The sequence below is a fragment of the Lithobates pipiens genome, unplaced genomic scaffold, assembly GCF_037356315.1.
Source record: "Lithobates pipiens isolate NorthernLeopardFrog02 unplaced genomic scaffold, aLitPip1_a1.2 Scaffold_3, whole genome shotgun sequence".
NCBI classification, from domain to species: domain Eukaryota; kingdom Metazoa; phylum Chordata; class Amphibia; order Anura; family Ranidae; genus Lithobates; species Lithobates pipiens.
The window spans coordinates 214,910,777-214,932,123 of record NW_027507790.1 but is presented as its reverse complement, the minus strand read 5'-3'; the positions used below and the strand labels follow the sequence as shown (position 1 = coordinate 214,932,123).

At 42.6% G+C, this 21,347-nt stretch overlaps 1 protein-coding gene across 1 annotated transcript in view; it reads right to left on the bottom strand.

Annotated features, from left to right (window-relative positions):
- Positions 1–11,294: 11,294 nt before the first annotated feature.
- HCN1 (hyperpolarization activated cyclic nucleotide gated potassium channel 1) overlaps positions 11,295–21,347 on the bottom strand; it is a 599,508-nt gene continuing 589,455 nt past the window's right edge. Inside the window, exon 8 of the mRNA XM_077462771.1 lies at positions 11,295–12,351. Within this exon, the coding sequence (XP_077318897.1) occupies positions 11,507–12,351 (845 nt within the window). The 3' untranslated portion in view covers positions 11,295–11,506. The remainder of the gene's footprint in view (positions 12,352–21,347) is intronic.

The following is a 21,347-nucleotide window of genomic DNA, read 5'->3' as shown; positions in this document are numbered from 1 at the left end:
AGGAAATGGAAGACTCCTTGTATGCTTGTTCACAAAGGCATTTTACTTTATAATAGTCTAAAGGGCTGGCTTACTCCTGGTGGGGACACCAACAGTGAGATCTTCCTGCCATAATTCCTGGCTCTGTTGCCAACTTTGAATTTTGCAGTTAACTCTTCGGAGGGGGGGGGGGGGCTTTGGGGTCCTTTGACTCCTACTGCATTCTCCATAACATGAATTAAATGAAAAGCAAAAGTATCACAAGACCTGAATGTGATCAATGCAGGTGTGCATACCTGGAAACTCAAGCACAGAGATCTTAACACTGATGTCACAGAGATAAAATAAAGAACAGCTGATTTAACCCACCTAAATTAAATATCCACTTTGGATGTTATTGATAACAGCACCCAAACATAATCTAGGTTTATAGACAATGGAATGCTGAAAAAGGGTTTTTCTCCAAAGGTGATAAACTTTTTTTTCTCTGCCACATTTGGCGAGTTTTCTACTTTCACCATTATTCAAAACTGCTTTTTAAACATCTATGCCAAAATGTCATGAAAAGTAACATCTTGAAACTTCAGCAACATAAGAGAAGAGTGCAAAATATTTAGACCATCTCTATGAGCAGGCCTCTCGAAGGAAAACGGCATGCTCAACTGACCTTTTAAGGTGGCCCTAGGTACCTAGGGCAGGCTGGGTATTGGCCACAAAACCCGTGATCAATATTAGTAAAATATTCATTTATGACTATTCATTTATTTTATATACCCAAGTCATCACAAAAGTACCCACACAAGAATATACTTTCAATTTGTAAAAAGGTGTCCTTGGGAGTTCTTATCATTGCATCACTGTTCTGATCTAATCTGATCTAACCTATAGTAGTCTAAACTCAACTCTGAGAATGGAACCACAGAGATAAAAACAAAATCATGTTCTTTACAACTAAACACATTATATACAATGCACCATCCCCTTTCTATTGTCAATACTGGCTTTGCTATTTCACTACAGTATATTACAGTCTTGTACTTAAAAATGTGATTTCTTTACATAATCTCAAAAAAAGGCATAGGAGTCTAGTATCAGAATCTCTCATTTAAAACATTGCACATGGTCGTCAGTAAAGCTTTGTCTCCATTGCTTGATTTTTATCTATACATAAAGCATATTATTTACAGCCTTAAAAAAAGGTTCTATGGCAATTGTGATCTAATTACACAGGTCTGTATTGCAGAAATGTAGATATGTACAATTAGTTTATACTATTCGGTACAAATGTTGTTGTGATGACCCACTTGAATAAATATATAGCTAGACGATTTTAGGCACAGATGATAGCTAAAGAACTTCAGAACAAAGAAGTCACCTAAATCACAAGACTAGTTTAAGGTTTAGACATTGAAATTTGGCATTCACAAAACAGTTGATCCCACTGTTTTTTTTTTCCTTTCCTTACTGCCCACCCCCATTGTTTAAAAAGACACCTACTACAATTGATAACTATTGGCTAAGCTTTTATACTACATGCCTTAATATATACTGATCCTTTACATCATACACAGAGAGCAAACCGTGCGAATCTCAACAGCATAGTGAAGTTATATTTCTGAAATGGTCATGGAACATCTAAAGACACGACATAGGGATGTCTCAAAGTGTATATCACAAGAAACACACAAATGGTAGACAAACAACCAGTGTTTTAGAATTTTGTTCAAGCAAACAATAGTGTTTCATTACATTCCCAAAATTTTGAGATAATAGATTTTTTTTTTCTTTGTGATCCATACGCTGGATTCAATAAGATTTTGCTTTAGTAGAAGCCATGCAGTAGACATCTATGGTATTTATGAGAAAATCAAAAAGCAAAGCAGTGAGGTTAGTGAAAGCAGTCAGAAGATCTAGTTTACATTTTGTAGTGGACATGTTGTATATAAAAAGGGCATGCAGTTTAAGTCTTCACAACGAGGGGAGCCGTTTCCAAGCACATAGGCTAATGTTAGTAATTTGTAAGAAGAATTATAGACAATAGGGGTCATGTCTGAACCAGAAAAAAAAATCAAACACCAAATATTTCTCTACTCTGAAACACCCATTTATGCGTTCCTCAAAAATAAATGGAACATCAGGTGTTGGAAATTCCATTCAAGAAGGATGTACTTATTTTTCCATTTTTAATGGCTTGTGGAGAAAATCCTGCAGTAAAATGTTTGAGACTAAACAGACCATACATGCTTGGTTTGCAATTCCCTGCCACTGTCATGGAGCCCTTTATCACCAATGGTGAAGTGGTCAGGACTTCCAAAGACTTTGCAGCATCTCTCTGATTGCTGAAGGCTCATTTTATTTTTTCTCCACAGAAAAAGGAGCAACCTTTTAGCTAAAGCACATAGTCATGGCCAAAAATATTGGCACCCCTGCCTTTCTGTCAGGTAATGCACCACTTCGCCCAGAAAATTGTTGCAATTAGTAATGTTTATGCAGTCTCATGTTTATTTTGTTTGTGTTGGTAAGACACAAAAAATAAAAATAAAAAGCCAAACCTGACACATTCCACGCAAAACTCCAAAAATGGGCTCGACAAAATTATTGGCAACTTCTCAAAATTGTAAGAAATAATTGCACTTCAAGTTTGTGATGCTCCTGTAATTTGAAATCACTTGTATCAATTAACAGGTGCTGACAATATAGAAATCACATCGGACACAGACAATCTCAAGGTTACAAGTCCATCTCCAAAGATCTTAATGTTCCTATGTCCAATGTGTCCACATTGTCAAGAAGATTACAGCCCATGGCACTGTAGCTAATCTCAAGGAGGTGGATGAAAAAGAAAAAATGATCAGAGAGTTTGCCAAAACTTACCTGAGGAAGCCAAAATTCTTTGGGGGAATGCACTGTGGATAGATGAAACAAAATTACAGCTTTTTGGTAAAGCCCATTATTCTACCGTTTCAGGAAAAATAATACAGTCCCTACAGTCAAACATGGTGGAGGTTCACTGATGTTTTGTGGTTGCCTTACTATTTCAAGCATTGGATGGATGTCTTGACTGTGTGCATGGCATTATGAAATCTGAAGACTACCAAAGAATTCTGGGGTGCAATGTGGAGCCCAGTGTCAAAAAGTAGGGTCTCTGTCAGAGGTCATGGGTCTTAGGCTGCTTTCACACTGAGGCACTTTACAGGCACTATAGTGCTAAAATATAGCACCTGCATAGCGCCTGTAAATAGACTCTCCTCTCACTCCAGTGTGAAAGCCCGAGTGCTTTCACACTGGAGGGGTGAGCTTGCAGGACTGTAAAAAAAAGTCCTGCAAGCAGCATCTTTGCAGCTCTGTAGGATCGGTGTACACACTGCTCCTAAAGCGCCCCTGCCCATTGAAATCAATGGGTAGCACCGCTGAACTGCCGGAAGCGGCGCTTTGCGGGTGGTTTTAACCCTTTTTTGGCTGCTAGCAGGGGTTAAAAGCATCCTGCTAGCAGCCAAATAAAACAACAGTAAAAAGGGCGCTTTACTGCCGATGCCCCCCAACGCCCCAGTGTGAAAGCAGCCTTACAGCAGGACAATGACTCAAAGCACACTTCAAAAACCACGCAGAAATGGTTTAAGACAAAGCACTGGAGAGTACTGAACTGGCCAGCAATGAGTCCAGATCTAAATCCCATAGAGCACCTGTGGAGAGATCTCAAAACTGCAGTTGGGAAAAGGAATCCAATCTGAGAGGTGTAAGAACGTCATTGATGGTTAAAGGAAGCAATTGATTTCAGTTATTTTTTCAAAGGGTTGTGCTACCAAATATTACATTGAGGGTGCCAATAATTTAGTCCAGCCCATTTCTGGAGTTGAGAATGCCTAAACATTTGTAATTGCAACAATTTTCTGGGTGAAGTGATTCATTATCTGACAGAAAAGCCAAAGGGTTTACATTTATGCCCATCTAGCCCAGAGATTTAGACATGACAGGCAACACAGTCAGGTTAGTAACACTTCTTTCATTTAAAGCAGTACTGCTAGAACATGTCCCCACCCCCCAGACTGTGATTGGACAGTGAAGGAGCAGCGCCTGACTGATGAGCTCATTAATCTTCTTACTCCTTTCCTTCTATTGACATTTTCTTTGTCAACACATATACACTGTAGTACAGCTGAATGTTCCTATTGATGCCCCTTGATTGTTCTGATGTACAAGAGGGGGCTATAAGAGGATGATACTGAAGCTGGCCAGTGATGGATCAAAATTCTATAGGTTCATCAGGGACTGGCCGAATATCGATTCATGTGTGGCCAACCTTGTTTAACAGAAGGCGATTGTAAAATAGCGGCTGCAGCTACTGATCAGTTTATTCTGACAACGGAGAGTGCCACTGTCACAATACAATGTCCATGCGGGGAGGTATCCTCCAACTATCTCGTATGTGTAGATAGAGGAATCCATTTATTTTTTTCATTCACGGATGATCGAAAACAAAAATAAGTCATCTATGGCAGGCTTAAACCAAATTCAGCTACTCAATTTAGTTGCATTTAAAAATACATTTAATGTATTTTTTTTCTAATTTATAACTGCTTTCGCTAATGTATTTTAATATCTGCCTGAAGTTTAGCCTAACTGAAGCCTAAATCAGGTTAAAAGTAACAGTAATAACGTTAAAAGTAACAGTAATAATAGGCCCCCTTCACATTTAGCAATTTGGAATAACGAGCAGAATCACTGTACGATGTACCTTAGGGTGCCATTTTTCCCTTTGACATCCCAAATGCGGCGTGATTCCGCTGCTTTTGTTGCAAAGCAGAATAATGTGGAAGTGGCAGCAAAACATGCATTTAAAAAGTGCATTAAGCTTGTTACCCAAAAGGAAGCAGGAGCTTCTTTTGGGCAACCAACGTGCATAGGGCAACCTATTGAAGTGAACTAGCTGCCCTATGCGCAACATTCGCAACATGATCTCTGAATGGGGCCTTACTGATGAAAAATTGCATCCTCTGTCTTGTCAGCATAAACACCTTCATTTATCATATCTTGATTGCACATTCTTTACAATAACAAAAATGATGATACACAATAAATAAAAGCCCATTTGAGTCCATGCAAAAAGATCTGTGAATGAATGAACTACAAGTCCAGTCTGTCACCATGGCAGACAGACTTGTAAGTCTTTATAGAATACAAGTAGGGTGATCACCACACTCATAGTCCATTGAAACTTACTCCAGCTTGGTAACTGAAAGCCTGTACAGTGGTTTGGGCAGGCTGGAGGAAGAGTGTGCAGGAGCCTGACTGCACCAACAATTCCCTGCTCGGTTGCTTTGCAAGCTCCAGGGCAAAAAAAAAAACACTAATGCATATTTATTTCTCCAAAAATGTGCATTTTTTTTTTTTTTTAATAAAGGTCAACTTAGCCTTTAACCACTTTAAGACCGGACCATTTTGCTGGTAAATGACCAGAGGTCTTTTTACACTTTGGCACTGCGCTGCTTTAACTGGTAATTGCGCGGTCATGCAATGTTGTACCCAAACAAAATTTGCGTCCTTTTCTTCCCACAAATAGAGCTTTCTTTTGATGGTATTTGATTGCCTCTGCGATTTTTATTTTTTGCGATATAAACGTAAAAAGACCGCAAATTTTGAAAAAAAATGATATTTTCTACTTTTTGTTATTAGAAAAATCCAATAAACTCAATTTTAGTCATACATTTAGGCCAAAATGTATTCAGCCACATGTCTTTGGTAAAAAAAAAGTCAATAATTGTATATTTATTGGTTTGCGCAAAAGTTGTCACATCTACAAACTAAGGTACGTTTTCTGGAATTTACGCAGCTTTTAGTTTACGACTGCCTATCTCATTTCTTGAGGTGCTAAAATGGCAGGGCAGTACAAAACCCCCCCAAATGACCCCATTTTGGAAAGTAGACCCCCTAAGGAAATTGATAAGAGGCATGTTGAGCCCATTGAATATTTTATTTTTTTGCCTCAAGCGATTGAATAATGACAAAAAAAAAATTTTTTTTTTTTTTTTACACAAAGTTGTCACTAAATGATATATTGCTCACACATGCTATGGGCGTATGTGAAATGACACCCCAAAATAAATTCTGCTGCTTCTCCTGAGTACGGGGATACCACATATGTGGGACTTTTTGGGAGCCTAGCCGCGTACGGGGCCCCGAAAACCAAGCACCGCCTTCAGGCTTTCTAAGGGCGTAAATTTTTGAGTTCACTTCTCACTACCTATTACAGTTTTGAAGGCCATAAAATGCCAAGATGGCACAAAACCCCCACAAATGACCCCATTTTAGAAAGTAGACACCCCAAGCTATTTGCTGAGAGGCATGTTGAGTTCATGGAATATTTTATATTTTGCCACAAGTTGCGGGAAAATTACAAACTTTTTTTTTTTTTTTTTTTTTTTCACAAAGTTGTCACTAAATGATATATTGCTCACACATGCCATGGGCATATGTGAAATGACACCCCAAAATAAATTCTGCTGCTTCTCCTGAGTACGGGGATACCACATATGTGGGACTTTTTGGGAGCCTAGCCGCGTACGGGGCCCCGAAAACCAAGCACCGCCTTCAGGCTTTCTAAGGGCGTAAATATTTGACTTCACTCCTCACTACCTATTACAGTTTTGAAGGCCATAAAATGCCAAGATGGCACAAAACCCCCACAAATGACCCCATTTTAGAAAGTAGACACCCCAAGCTATTTGCTGAGAGGCATGTTGAGTCCATGGAATATTTTATATTTTGCCACAAGTTGCGGGAAAATTACAAACTTTTTTTTTTTTTTTTTTTTTTTCACAAAGTTGTCACTAAATGATATATTGCTCACGCATGCCATGGGCATATGTGAAATGACACCCCAAAATAAATTCTGCTGCTTCTCCTGAGTACGGGGATACCACATATGTGGGACTTTTTGGGAGCCTAGCCGCGTACGGGGCCCCGAAAACCAAGCACCGCCTTCAGGCTTTCTAAGGGCGTTACAGTTTTGAAGGCCATAAAATGCCAAGATGGCACAAACCCCCCCCAAATGACCCCATTTTGGAAAGTAGACACCCCTAAATTTAGGGGTACACTAGTGAGACTAGGTAATAAATGGCGGGTGCCCTGAAACTATAAAAAAATAACTAACCAACCAGCGTCACCTGTAACAGTTATATGGTGATCACTGGTGAAAGGGTTAACTAGGGGGCAATCAGGGGGCTTTATGCGGTAGTATATGGGGGTCCCTGGCGCTATAAAAAGCTGCGGCGAACCTAAATACCTACTTGCCTAACTAGCGTCACCTGTGACACTAATACAGCGATCAGAAAAACGATCGCTTATTAGGCTGGGTTCACACTGGAGCGATGCGGGAACGCCACGAATGCGCGGCGGGTTCCCGCATCGCATGCCTCCCGGCGGCAGTTCACACTGCCCTATGCGAACTGCTGGGAGTGTCAGTGAAATGTTACTGACACCCCCAGATCAGTTCGCATATCGCAGTGCGATCTGAAAACTCGGATCGCATGGTGTGAACACCCATGCGATCCGATTCTGCTGCGGGCCAAAAAAAGGGTCCCGTGCGAATTTGCGGCGGGTGCGGCGGGTGTGGCGGGTGCGGCGAATGGCTGAACTCGAATCGCACAGAGATCGGATGTGATTTGCACTGCAGTGCGGTGCGAATCACATCCGTTCTCAAACCGCTGCAATCTGAACCCAGCCTTAGTGACACTGGCGACGGGGGGTGATCACGGGGTTAAACCTTTATTGGGGGGGTTAGGGGGGTACCTTAGAACTAAAGGGGGCTAACCCTAACTGCCCTAACAGTTATTAGTCACAAATGACACCCGCCGGGTGATCAGGGGGTTAAACCTTTATTAGGTAATAAATGGCGGGTGCCCTGAAACTATAAAAAAATAACTAACCAACCAGCGTCACCTGTAACAGTTATATGGTGATCACTGGTGAAAGGGTTAACTAGGGGGCAATCAGGGGGCTTTATGCGGTAGTATATGGGGGTCCCTGGCGCTATAAAAAGCTGCGGCGAACCTAAATACCTACCTGCCTAACTAGCGTCACCTGTGACACTAATACGGCGATCAGAAAAATGATCGCTTATTAGGCTGGGTTCACACTGGAGCGATGCGGAAACGCCGCGAATCCGCGGCGGGTTCCCGCATCGCATGCCTCCCGGCGGCAGTTCACACTGCCCTATGCGAACTGCTGGGAGTGTCAGTGAAATGTTACTGACACCCCCAGATCAGTTCGCATATCGCAGTGCGATCTGCAAACTCGGATCGCATGGTGTGAACACCCATGCGATCCGATTCTGCTGCGGGCCAAAAAAAGGGTCCCGTGCGAATTTGCGGCGGGTGCGGCGGGTGTGGCGGGTGCGGCGGGTGCGGCGAATGGCTGAACTCGAATCGCACAGAGATCGGATGTGATTTGCACTGCAGTGCGGTGCGAATCACATTCGTTCTCATAAACCGCTGCAATGTGAACCCAGCCTTAGTGACACTGGCGACGGGGGGTGATCACGGGGTTAAACCTTTATTGGGGGGGTTAGGGGGGTACATTAGAACTAAAGGGGGCTAACTCTAACTGCCCTAACAGTTATTACAGTCACAAATGACACCAATGCAAAAAAAAAAAAAAAAAAAAAAAAATGACATTGGTGTCACTGTGACTGGGGGGCAGGGGTAATTGGGGGGGTGATCGGGGGGTAAAGGGGGGGTGTGAGTGTGCCTGGCATGTTCTACTGTGTGTGTAGAGTGTTGGTGCAACTCACCGATCCGCTCTCCTCCGTGTCGGAACGGAAAATACCGACACGGAGGAGAGAATACATCACTTCCTCTCCTGTGTTTACATTACAGGAGAGGAAGTGATGTCACGGGGGATTTCCATTCGTCGAGAGCGATCGCGAGGGGGTGGCCATGAATGAATGGCCGTCCCCTCATCCCTGATCTCTCCCGAACGAATGCCGACCGCCGCAGGCACCGGGGGGGGGCCCGATCGGGCCCCCCACCCGCGGGCAGGCATGGACTTATATATACGCCAATATGCCTGCCCGTGCCATTCTGCCGACGTATATCGTCGTGCGGCGGTCGGCAAGTGGTTAAAGTCTTCTACAACCCAGCAAATCTTGCGGACCGCCTCCTGTATATATACATCAGCAGAATGGCACAGCTGGGCAAAGTAACGTACCCATATGTTACTTCGAATTTCCCGCCGTGCACGCCTGCCGCAAGCTCTGTGACCGTGCCCATGGGACCCGTGGATACCCGCAATAGTGTCAGGGAGCTGAAGAATGTGGAGATGCCGCATCTCCCTATTCTGCCTAGTGACAGGACACTGATCATCTGTTCCTGTCATCGGTGGTGTCACTGCTAGCCCATTCCCCAGTTAGAAACACGCCCTAGGACACACTTAACCCCTCTCTGCCCCCTAGTGGTTAACCCCTTTACTGCCAGTGACATTTTTATAGTAATCAATGCAATTGTATAGCATTGATCGTTGTTTTAATGCCAATGGTCCCAAAGATGTGTCAAAATTGACCGATCTGTCCACCATAATGTTAAAGTCATGCTAAAAATTGCTGATCGCCGGCATTACTAGTAAAAAAAAATATATTAATAAAAATGCCATAAATCTATCCCCTATTTTGTAGACGCTATAACTTTTGCGCAAACCAATCAATTATTGTGATTTTTTTTACCAAAAATATGTCAAAGAATACGTATCAGCCTAAACTGAGGAAAAAAATGTTTTTTATATATATTTTTGGGGGATATTTACTATAGCAAAAAAATAATGTGTTTTTTTCAAAATTGTCACTTTTTTTGTTTATAGCGCACAAAATAAAAACCGCAGAGGTGATTAAATACCACAAAAAAAAGCTCTATTTGTGGGGAAAAAAAATACATCAATTTTGTTTAGGTACAACATGCACGATCGCGCAATTGTCAGTTAAATTGACGCAGTGCCGAATCGAAAAAAGTGCTCTTGTCAGGAAGGGGGTAAATCCTTCTGGGGCTTAAGTGGTTAATCCCCTGTACTGCAGAAGTCAGACAGAGAGTGAGAAACAATGTAAAATGCCAATCTGCTGTGCTGCATTGCTCATGTGCTAACAAGAAATATGTTGATACAAGTAGAGATAAGAGGGACAGAGGAATACGCTCATCAGTCTGCTGCTTTTCTTTTCACCATCGAGTCACTGGATAGGGCCAGGGACAAGAACTCTAGGTGTTAACGTCAACAGGGAAAAATTAGGTCTCCTGTCCTGCCAAACAGGGCTGTGACATGTGCAAAGCTGTGCATATCTCAGGGCTAGATCCACAGAAATAAAAAACCCTTGGGCAGGTAAAACAGTTCCCATACATCTGTGTATTTAGTGGTTTCCCTGGAGTTCAGCTTAAATGGCCTGTTATAACTTTTGAACACAAGGTCTCAAGAATCTAAACTTAAATCCCATACTTGACTGCCCAGCACCTTCCGGATACGGTGTTCCCTCCCTGTAACAAAATATGATAATGTTTTTCTACCTTTGTAGAGAGCTGAATACTGAATCATGAGCACCAAATTGAAGGCAGAACATATACTACCAATTTATCTTTATCTGACATTTGGAGTGTGTCCCAGTCATCTGCCCTTGCATGAAGATGGGTATATCTGGAATTGGAAACATAGGAACCCCTTATGCAGAGATTGAAGTGCTTCTTTTCAGCTTGGGATTCTGGGTGTCTTGCTCTTTCTTATATGACCCCTAATGACTATAAATGGATCTACCAAAATATCTACATACTTGCCAACAGTCCTTAATTTCTCAGCATTTCTCTTACCTCTGCCTGGTGGTTGCTGGGATTTGTCATTAACTATGATTATGTGTCAGGTCTGAGCAAGAATACAGTATTCAAGTGGAGAGCTGGAGAGATTCAGAGGTCAAGCAATTTGGGTTGAAATTTATGATCTGTAGGCAAATATGCACTATTTAGGTTTAATGATAACATGGAGCAGATGGTAATTATTAAACCTAATCTAGCAGTAAGACATGTGCTATATTCAAAAATGGACAGGCACTGATCTACGATGTTATATTATGCATTCATTTTTTCTGTGACAATAAAATGTACAAGATGAGGAAAAAAAAATTAAATAATTACCAGTCATTTTGAATGATAATAATTGCTAGTTATATGTAAATGTAATTCCCTTCTGGTAATTAGGAACATTAAGAAGAATGAATTGAAAATGTCTACTCAAAGAGAAAAAAAAAGTTACAAAAAATGTTTTTAATGTTTAAAATAAAGGAAGACACATATATGTATATGAATGTATATTCATAGTAGTTTTAGTGCTAATCAGTTCATATATTTTTTTTTTCTTTTTTTTTTCTTTACATTCTTTATGTACGGTTGAGCCATCTAAATTATTTCTTCATAATAGATATTAGAATTCTATAGATTAAAACTGTTTTTTTGGGATGTTTTCAGTTTAATTCAGAGTTGTCTTTATGTACAGATAAGAGGCATCATAAATTTGAAGCATAACGTGGCTTGTCTGTGTCTGTATCGGTGGTTGGTCCTGTTGTAGAATCCTTGCTGGGAGCTGGGGCTGATGTGGATGGTTGGGCTGGTGCCCCAGCTCTTGCAGGAGGTAAAGCTCCTGAGGACATCTGTCGAAACAGGGCCACCCGGGGAGGGACATTGCTCCGGCTCCCAGACTGAGCACCTGAAGGCTGCACATTTGATACTGGCTGTGGTAGAGAAGCTAATGACTCCCCTACGGTTTGGTGTGGCTTAGTCACTAGAGGAGAGATCTCATGGGGCAAAGAAGGCTGCGAAGCAGAGAGAGGCCTCACTTCTCTTGTTAGGTTAGAGTTTGGTAGAGCTTGAGCGCTCTTGTGAGCTTCATTGACAGATGTTGAACCGGATATTGATTGCCGCTGATGCTGTTGTTGTTGTTGTTGCTGCTGATGCTGTATTAATGAAAGTTGTGAAGCGGTGGGTGAACTGTATTGAAATGTTCGGCCCGCCAGTGGACTCTGTACTGAAGGACTACAAGCGGTTGTTGAGAAGGATGGTGAAAACATAGCCGCTTGTTGTGGTGTCTGCGGACTTGGTGTGGGAGATTGTAGATTCCCATGAGACAGACTGTTAGCAGTATAAACAGGGGGAGATTGGGTCCTCATTCTCAGTGATGAGCTGGTACTAGAATTCAGAGCTGGAAGTTGCTGGTAGCTAACTGAGGGAGCTCCCTCTATCATCTCCCTGTCCTGTTTCACGATCTGATTCAGTATCTCGCTCTCCTGGTTGTTGAATACTCCTGTGTTGAGGTCCTTTTGAAACCGTTGCTGGAGAATTGAGTTCTTCTTCCCTGTTGGAATACAACATTATATTTTAATTTCTTTGCTTAACTAAAAAAAATGACCACTCTGGAATTACAATAACATTTCTAAGCCACAATTTACTACTTCAGGAAACTTGCCATTCCATAATGATCTATAGTTGCCCATAGGATCATTACTAGACTTGGAATGTTTAATCAGCAAATATGTCAGGTTTGAGCATGCATATTTGCTAGATGCAAACACACTAAAAAGTTATAAGGTAGCTGGGTGGAAACCTTTCCAAATTTCACTAAGGTATAGTAAAATTCGGTAACTGCAGTAATCAACAGGAAAACACAACATTCGCTAGTTACTGGCATCTATATGCACTGTATTATTGCTTTATAAGGTTTGAATCGTTGGTTCACAAAAAACTAAGACAGTATTCTTTCAAGTACAAACCACACATTGCTTGTCAGAGATGAAGCAATAGGGGAGACAAAACATTTTTTATTGTCTGGCAAAAAAAAAAAAAGATACAGAATTTAAAGACGGATAGAGGTACGCAGATTAAGATATGGACATAGTAAACGCTAATGCCAATAACTGCAGAAATTTTTTTAAACTTTAGCAAAACTAAATTGCTTTAATTAATATGATAAAATAATAAACTGAATATGAAGCTAGTCAATAATTAAAATGTTTTGGGGCTATTAATAATCCATCTTTACTGTGATTGCATATATTTTGGTATAAGGTGAAAGTAAAACTGTGATCTGCCTTTACTGTCTGTCTAAGTAGCAGGCTCACTTTATGCTATGAAGCATTAAGAACATGTATTTCCAAATCTTCAATACCATATTCTGTTTCTCAATGTCAAATTTGCACTAAACCTCCCCTACCCCTGCAATTCAACAGCCCATCGCCACGCAATGGCCAGCATAAATTCTAGCATGGAACTGTTGATTGGTTAGAAGCAGGCTTAGCATTTGTAGGGGCAAAATGGACAGAATTTAAGGGCTCCACAAAACCACAGAAACAGATCTGAAGGTAACCTAAAGTAATCACACGTACCTCAATTGGCCAGTACTTTAGCAGCATTTAAAACTTCCAGTTTTATGGACTTTATTTATTTACTTTAAATAAGGACAATATACAAGAGGCTCTTAATATAGGTTAGAGAAACTGTAAAAACTCAATGCTGCTCCCACAATCCTACTTAATTTGGAATTTCCTTTAGCATCTACTCTTGTCTGATGCCCAGTAATTGGACCAGCTTAAAACATGACTGTGTTTCAATATGAATCAGTTAATGGAAACTAAAGGTAATGTTATAGCTAACTTCAGATATACAGCTCATCATGTGAGTTTCAGAAATTGTAAAATGATACGTAAAAAACGTGTGCGTTGCTATGTGTAAAAAATAACTAACTTTTTACCTTTTTGTATTAAATTTATTGATATATTAGATGTGTGAACAGCTGCAACTATTCAATTAGTGAACTCGCACCCAAAAACAATATATACAAAATAATGGTGCGCTTGTTCAGCACTAAAATCTTTACATAAAATGAATCAAACATATAAACAACGATCAGTGCATCTCCACACCTAAACAATAACCATAAAGTGCAATAGTGAAAAAAAGTCCAATGGTGATTTGAAAGTCCAAATCTCTGTTGATTATAAAATGAATGGGTGTCCCTCTCAGTCAAAAAAAAAAAAAATTCAATCCGTGCCAAAAAAAATTAAAAATTGCAATATCTTTCACCTCTGAGTAAATTGGCCGTTCACCTTAGTGGGAGACCTTTAGGTAGTCAGGAACATACAACTCATATTATTATTCATGATTTATATAGCGCTAACAGTTTATGCAGCGCTTTACAATGTAGAGGGGGGCAGCACAATTACAGTACAGTTCAATACAGAAGGGACAGGAAGGCCTTGCTCGTAGAGCTTACATTCTAAAGGGAGGGGGTGGTGGTACAAAAGGTAATAGATACAGGGAATGATTTGATGGGGTTATCAGGTATGTGTGGGATAGGCTTCCCTGAATAAGTGAGTTTTTAGGGATCTCCTAAAGGTGGACAGGTTAGGGGCTGATTGAATATACCGGGGCAGGGAATTCCAGAGGATGGGAGAGGCTCTGGAGAAGTCCTGAAGACGAGCATGAGAGGAGGTAACAAGGGAGCTAGAGAGCAGGACGTCCCGGAGAGGAGCGGAGGGGACCATTTTTGCGATATCTGCAGATGAGGTTGGTGATGTAGCTGAGGGCTATGTTGTGGAAGGCCTTGTATGTTGTGGTTAGCATTTAGAATTTTATACGGTGGGGTAGGGGAAGCCAATTAAGGGATTGGCAGAGAATGGCAGCAGTCACAGATTGATTAGTGAGGTGTATTAGTCTAGCAGCAGCAATCATAATAGACTGAAGGGGGGGGGGGTAGCCTGCGTAAGGGTAGGCCATTAAGGAGAGAGTTGCAGTAGTCAAGGCAGGAAATAATCAAGGAGTGAATAAGTTGTTTTGTAGTGTCATTAGTCAGGAAGGGTCAAATTCTGGATTTAGCCAGTGATTGGATGTGGGGGCTGTAGGAGAGGTAAGAGTCAAGGATTACACTCAGCACCCTGGCATGTGTGGAGGGACCAATGGTTGTGCTGTTGATCTTAATGTGGGGGGGGGGGGGGGCAGGGAAGGAGGAAGTATTACAAGCTCAGTTTTAGAAAGATTGAGTTTGAGAAAGTGGTGTGACATCCATACCAAGATGTAATTCAGTACATTTGAGATCCGTGAGAAGATCAAGGGGGTGAGTTGAGGAGTGGAGAGATAGATCTGGGCGTCATCGGCGTACAGGTAGTATTGGAAGCCATGGGAGGTTATCAACTGGCCCAGGGAAGAGGTATAGAGCGAGAATAGGAGGGGCCCAAGAACAGAGCCTTGGGGTACCCCAACAGAGAGAGGAAGAGTAGAGGAGATGGAGTTGTATGTGACACTGAAAGTGCGCTGAGGTAGGAGAAGAACCAGGATAAAGCAGAATCACAGAGGCCAAGGGAGTGTCATATGCTGAGTAGGAGCAAGTGGTCAACTGTGTCAAAGACAGCAGAGAGGTCTAAGAGTAGGAGTATGGAGTAATGGCCATTGGTTTTAGCAGTTATTGGTCATTGGTGAGTTTTAGTAGGGCAGTTTCAGTAGAATTTTGTGGATGGAAGCCGGACTGTAGGGGGTCAAGAAGGTTGTTATCCGTGAGGTAGCGACTCATTCGGTCATGGACAAGGTGTTCGGTGAGCTTGAATGCAAATAGAAGCAGGGAGATGGGTCTTAAGTTGTTCAAACAGGTGGGGTCTAGTGAGGGTTTTTTAAGTATGGGGGTAACCAGTGCATGTTTGAGCAGGGAAGGAAAGGTGCTGGAGCAGAAGGAGAGGTTGAAGATGTGGATTAGGGAGTTTAGGGTAGAGTGGAAGGTGGTCGCAGTAATTGCGAGGGGACAGGTGGTGAGGTGGGACAGGTGGTGAGGTGGGCCATGGAGAGGAGTTTATCAACTTCATCGGTGGTAACTGGGCAGGAGAAGGAGAGTATTGAGTGTGGCGTTGGACCTAATGTGTTGGGTAGGTGAAGAAGTTTAATGCTAGATATCTCCTTGCAAATGGTGTCAATTTTGCTTTTGAAATGGTTGGCCATCTGTTGAGCGGTAAGCAAGTTGGTGGGTGTTGGGGTAAGCAAGTTGGTGGTCAGTGACGGGGGGTGAAGTAATTAATTAAGGGTAGAAAAGAGTTGACGGGGTTTGTATGAGAGGGTTTTGATGAGTGTGTTGTAGTAGGCTTGTTTAGCAGTGTGGAGGCAGGAGTTGTATTTGAGAAGGGCAGATTTGTAGAGGGTAAAGTCTTGCAGGGACTTAGATTTACACCATGCTTGCTCAAGAGCCCGAATGCGTCTCTTGAGACTTCGGGTGTCTTCTGTTTGCCAGGGTTGCAGCAGATGGGACCTGGTTCTGCATGTAGAAAGAGGAGCAAGTACATCTAGGGAGGATGACAGCGTGTTGATGTAGATGTACGTGGTTAGGTCTGGGCAGGACAGGGATGTGATTTTTTTTTGTAAAGGCCATCAGTAGCAGAATGAAGAAGGGAATGGTTGAGGTTGCGATGTTTTCTGTGGGTAGTGGTTTGTGGGTTGGCAGCATGGGAGGTAGGAGACAAGGAGAGTGTGAAATGGATAAGGTTGTGATCAGAGAGAGGAAAGGGGGTGTTAGAGAGGTTTCAGGGAGTGCTGTGATGGGAGAATACAAGGTCGAGAGTATTTGCATTGGAGTGAGTGGTGGTTTGTGTCCATTGTGTTAAAAGAGGAGGTTAGGTTGAGCAGTTGAGAACTGGTTGCAGTATTAACATTGATTGGAATGTTAAAGTCACCTAGGATTATGGTAGGTACTTCAGAGGAGAGAAAGTAGGGTTGACATGCATAGAATTCATCCAGAAAGTGTGACACTGGTCCAGGAGGTGGACAAATGACCCTGCGACCCCCAGATAATCTGGAGAGAAAAGACGAATGCAGCGCATTTCAAAAGAGCAGGGGGAAAGAGAGGGAGGTGTGTGAAGAACCTGGAAGGTGCATTGTGGGGAGAGGAGAAGTCCAACACCACCTCTTTTTCGTCCACTGGGTCTGGTAGAGCGAGTCCAGAGGAGGCCACGGTGGGATAGGGCAGCTGGAGAGGTAGTGTTAAATTCCTGGAGCCAGGTTTTGGTAATAGCAAATAGATTAAGGGATTTGAAGAGGAAAAGGTCATTGACAGAAGCTAGTTTGTTGAAGACTGAGCAGGCATTCCAGAGGGCACACACGAAAGAGGGGGGCTGACTTGTGGAATCAGGGAAATTGGGATGAGAAGGTGGAATTTATGACTACTGTTGGAGTAGGTAGACAGCCAAGTTTGGGGGTGGGAATTGGGTGTGGGAGGACCAGGGTTTGGTGCAATGTCCACAGACATTAGGAGTATGAGGGGGGCGAGGGTGGTAAGGTGGGAGTGGGATTTATAGGAGGGCAGTGGAGTGGAAGTGATGATACTGTGTGGGCTTAGAATGAGCAGTAGGTGATAAGTGCAGTTATTTTGAGTGGGCCGAAGAGAGGGAGATATATACAGGTTGGGGGCTGGAGAGGGGGGCTGTAAAGACATGAGAGTATGAGGAAATAGGATGTTATAGCAAAGATTAGTGTGAGCATGTTGGAGGGTGGGGAGATGGGAATAGAAGGAAGGCAGAGGAAAGTTAGAGGATGAAGGGGAACTTTGTGTAAAATAGGTGTGGAACACTAATGTCTGTACTTGCTTTTTTGTAGCAATGCCTTAGTCAAAGTGCCCGTGTACAAGTGCCAAACCCTTCTCGCCAGAGTAACACGTGTCACAAGGAGTGGCCAGCCCAAACCCTCGCCTGCCGTACCAAGAAATTAACTACATTTATACAGAAATAGTTTGGGGGGAAGATTCACAATTATTCAATTAGGAGCTGATAAAACCAGGCTTGTGGGTGGGTGGGGTTTACAACCGGCCTGGACAGAGTGCAATGCAAGAGGGGGCAACAGGATAAGGTTAAATGTTTGATCTTGTCCAAGGCAGCATAATACAAAATAAGTGACACTTTCAAAAATAAACAAACAAGTATAAACAGCATATTTAAATTCTTAGTAAGGCAGAATTAGAGTTCAGTTAGGCAATGTAGTTCAGTGTATAAGAGAAGAGTGGAGTCTATGCAGTTACCAGAGGGTATGAAGAGTGAGGTGGGAAATCACAGACAGGTAGAGCGACTTTGTGTTGCAGGGAAAGTCTATGCAGTTACCAGAGGGTATGAAGAGTGAGGTGGGAAATCGCAGACAGGTAATATGAAGTAATAAAAATAAAGGTAATATGAAGGTAGACAGGTAATATGAAGATCGATTCTTGATAATGCTCAGTATATATAGAAAAAATTAATTGTGCAATACCATTTAAAAGTTTTATTAAAACGTGAATGTAGTGTGCACTCACATTTTCCACATCTTGTAATTATTGCAAGTACCATCTCCAAAATACGAGCTCCTTGCCTCCTCACCGCTAGTTCCGAGTGTGAGAGAGTCACCGGCTCCACCTGATGCATTTGTCAGTTGTTACATGACTTCTTCAAGGGATGCTTCTTCTATCCCGAAGAAGTCACATAACAAGTGGCGCAACGCGTCAGTTGGAGGTGGTGATATCACTTTCGGTGTCCCGCACTCTAAGAATTAGTGGTGAGGAGGCGAGGAGCTTGTATTTTAGAAAATATACTTGCAATAATTACAAGATGTGGAAAATGTGAGTGCACACTTCATTCATGCATTATTAAAACTTTAAATGGTATTGCGCAGTTAATTTTCTGTATATATCCTGAGCTTTATCAAGAATCGATCTTCATATGAGGTGTATGTTCCTAACTACTTGAGGTGGTGTTCCTGATATTTGAAGATCTTCCTATATTTATACACAAGGCTTGAATTGACCCTAAGGGTCTTCCCCTAAGGTGAGCAGCCAATTCACTCAGAGGTGGATGGTGGAGGACATAGTAAACCATTTTTTTTTTGATTTGATTGTTTTTGAGTGAGAGGGTCACCTACTCAGCTTATAATCATCAGAGATTTGGACTTTCAAATCACCATTGGACTGTTTTCACTATTGCACTTTATGGTTATTTATTGTTTAGGTTTGGAGATGTACCGATTGTTGTTTATATATTTGATTTATTTTATGTAAAGGTTTTAGTGCTAAACAAGTGCACCATTATTTTGTACATATAGTTTCAGACGGCGGGATTCACAGGTTTGCCTTGCCCTAAGCAGGGGCGGATCCAGGGGGGGGCAACATGGCAATTGCTCCCCCGAAAATATCACACCGACTGACATGATTTCATTGTCAGTCACTTGCAGGCTGCAGCACTGCTATGCCCGAGTCTCTCTCTCTGTCTCATCAGTGATCAGCGGCACAGAGAGATAGACTCTGTTGTGTCACACGGCGCCGCTGGACCAGGAGGAGCTAGGAGGTGGGTGGAGCTGAGCCATTGGCTTGGCAACCGTGCACTCGTTGCCAGCACCTGGGCCACCTGGCGTCTAGCAACGAGTGATGTCATTGAGTCAGTCACGTGACCCACGCCGGACTCGGAGTCTCAGACTCAGAGCCGACGTGACAGGAGCTGCCTGGAGGAGCGGCACTGTGTGGCAGAGGCAGAGCATCAGCAATCTTCCTTCTATGCGTCCGCCCCTGAGTGTGTTGGCCCCTCCCACCTGCAGCACCTCCTCCCTCCATCTTGTCCATACTCATCCCAATCACTCTCACTGAATGCAGGCCTCCGCCCCTGACAGCAGGAAAGTGACGTGGTAAATGACAATCGGCAACAAATGACAGGTGACATGGCAAGTGGCAATCTGTATCTGGTGGCAGGTGACGTGGCAAGTGACAATCTGCAACATGTGGCAGGTGACGTGGTAAGTGGCAATCCATATCTGGTGGCAGATGACATGGCAAGTGACAATCTGCAACGTGTGGCAGGTGATGTGGCAAGTGACAATCTGCAACATGTGGCAGGTGATGTGGCAAGTGACAGTCCGCAATTTGTGGCAGGTGGTGTGAAAATCCGTATCTGGTGGCAGATGACTTGGCAAGTGACAATCTGCAACGTGTGGCAGGTGACGTGGCAAGTGACAATCTGCAATGTGTGGCAGGTGATGTGGCAAGTGACAGTCCGCAATGTGTGGTAGGTGACGTGACAAGCCGTATATGGTGGCAGATGACAAGGCAAGTGACAATCTGCAACGTGTGGCAGGTGACGTGGCAAGTGACAATCTGCAGCATGTGGCAAGTGACAGTCGCAAAATGTGGCAGGTGACATGGGAAGTGACAATCCGCATCTTGTGGCAGGTGGCGTGGCAAGTGACAATCTGCAACGTGTGGCAGGTGACGTGGCAAGTGACAATCCGCATCTGGTGGCAGGCGTGGCAAGTGACAGTTCGCAACGTGTGGCATGGCAAGTGACAATCTGCAACTGGTGGCAGGTGACACACTCGGGGCTTTCACTGATTCTGCATTATGGTGAGTTGAACCATTTCATTTTATAGAACATTCTATATAGCAATGTAATAATAGAAATAATGCACTTCCAACATCCTGACACCATATTAACCATGGTGCCGGGATGATTGAAGTGCTAACACCAGCCATGTCCCTGATAAATTTCACGGAAAAAAAGTATTTACTGGCAGTGCCCCTCCCGAGACTAGACTCTGGATCCTCCCCTGGCCCTAAGTGGCACTAGTATGTGGACAGCAGGGACAGATAATCTGGCACAGATAGTCTCCAACAATCTACCTTCATGTTTGACATACCTAATGGAAATGCACTTTGTTTATTTAGTAAAAGCCTTTAGCTGTAAAAAGTGATGGAACATTGTAAATTTGTTTTCTCCACTGTACAGAGTGAATAGAACCTTTATGCAAAAGGTTATACTGTCCCTATAGCCTGCGTAACATTTAACTGCTAGATACACGCCTTTGGGAAGAAAGTAAAATTCATAACAAAAAAAGCCCTGCGCCATTTCAAACAAAGCTACTTATGCTATATATATACCTACACACACACACACTCACCCAGTGGATATAAAAAGTCTACACACCCCTGAGACAAAGTTAAATCATTTCAGAACTTTTTTTTTTTTTTTAAGGGGGGGGGGGATATAAATAAAATAAAATACATGTGGTTGCATAAGTGTGCACACCCTCTTATAACTGGGGATGTAGCTGTGTTCAGAATTAAGGAATCACATTCAAACTCATGTTAAATAGGAGTCATTACACCTGCCATCATTTAAAGTGCCTTTAATTAACTCCAAATAAAGTTCAGCTGTTCTAGTAGGTCTTTCCTAATATTTTCTTAGTCGCATCCTACAGCAAAAGTCATGGTCCGCAGAGAGCTTCCAAATCTCCAAAGCATCAGATTGATCTCAATTTTAAAAGGTGTCAGTCAGGAAAAGGGTACAAAATAATTTCCAAGGCATTAGATCTACC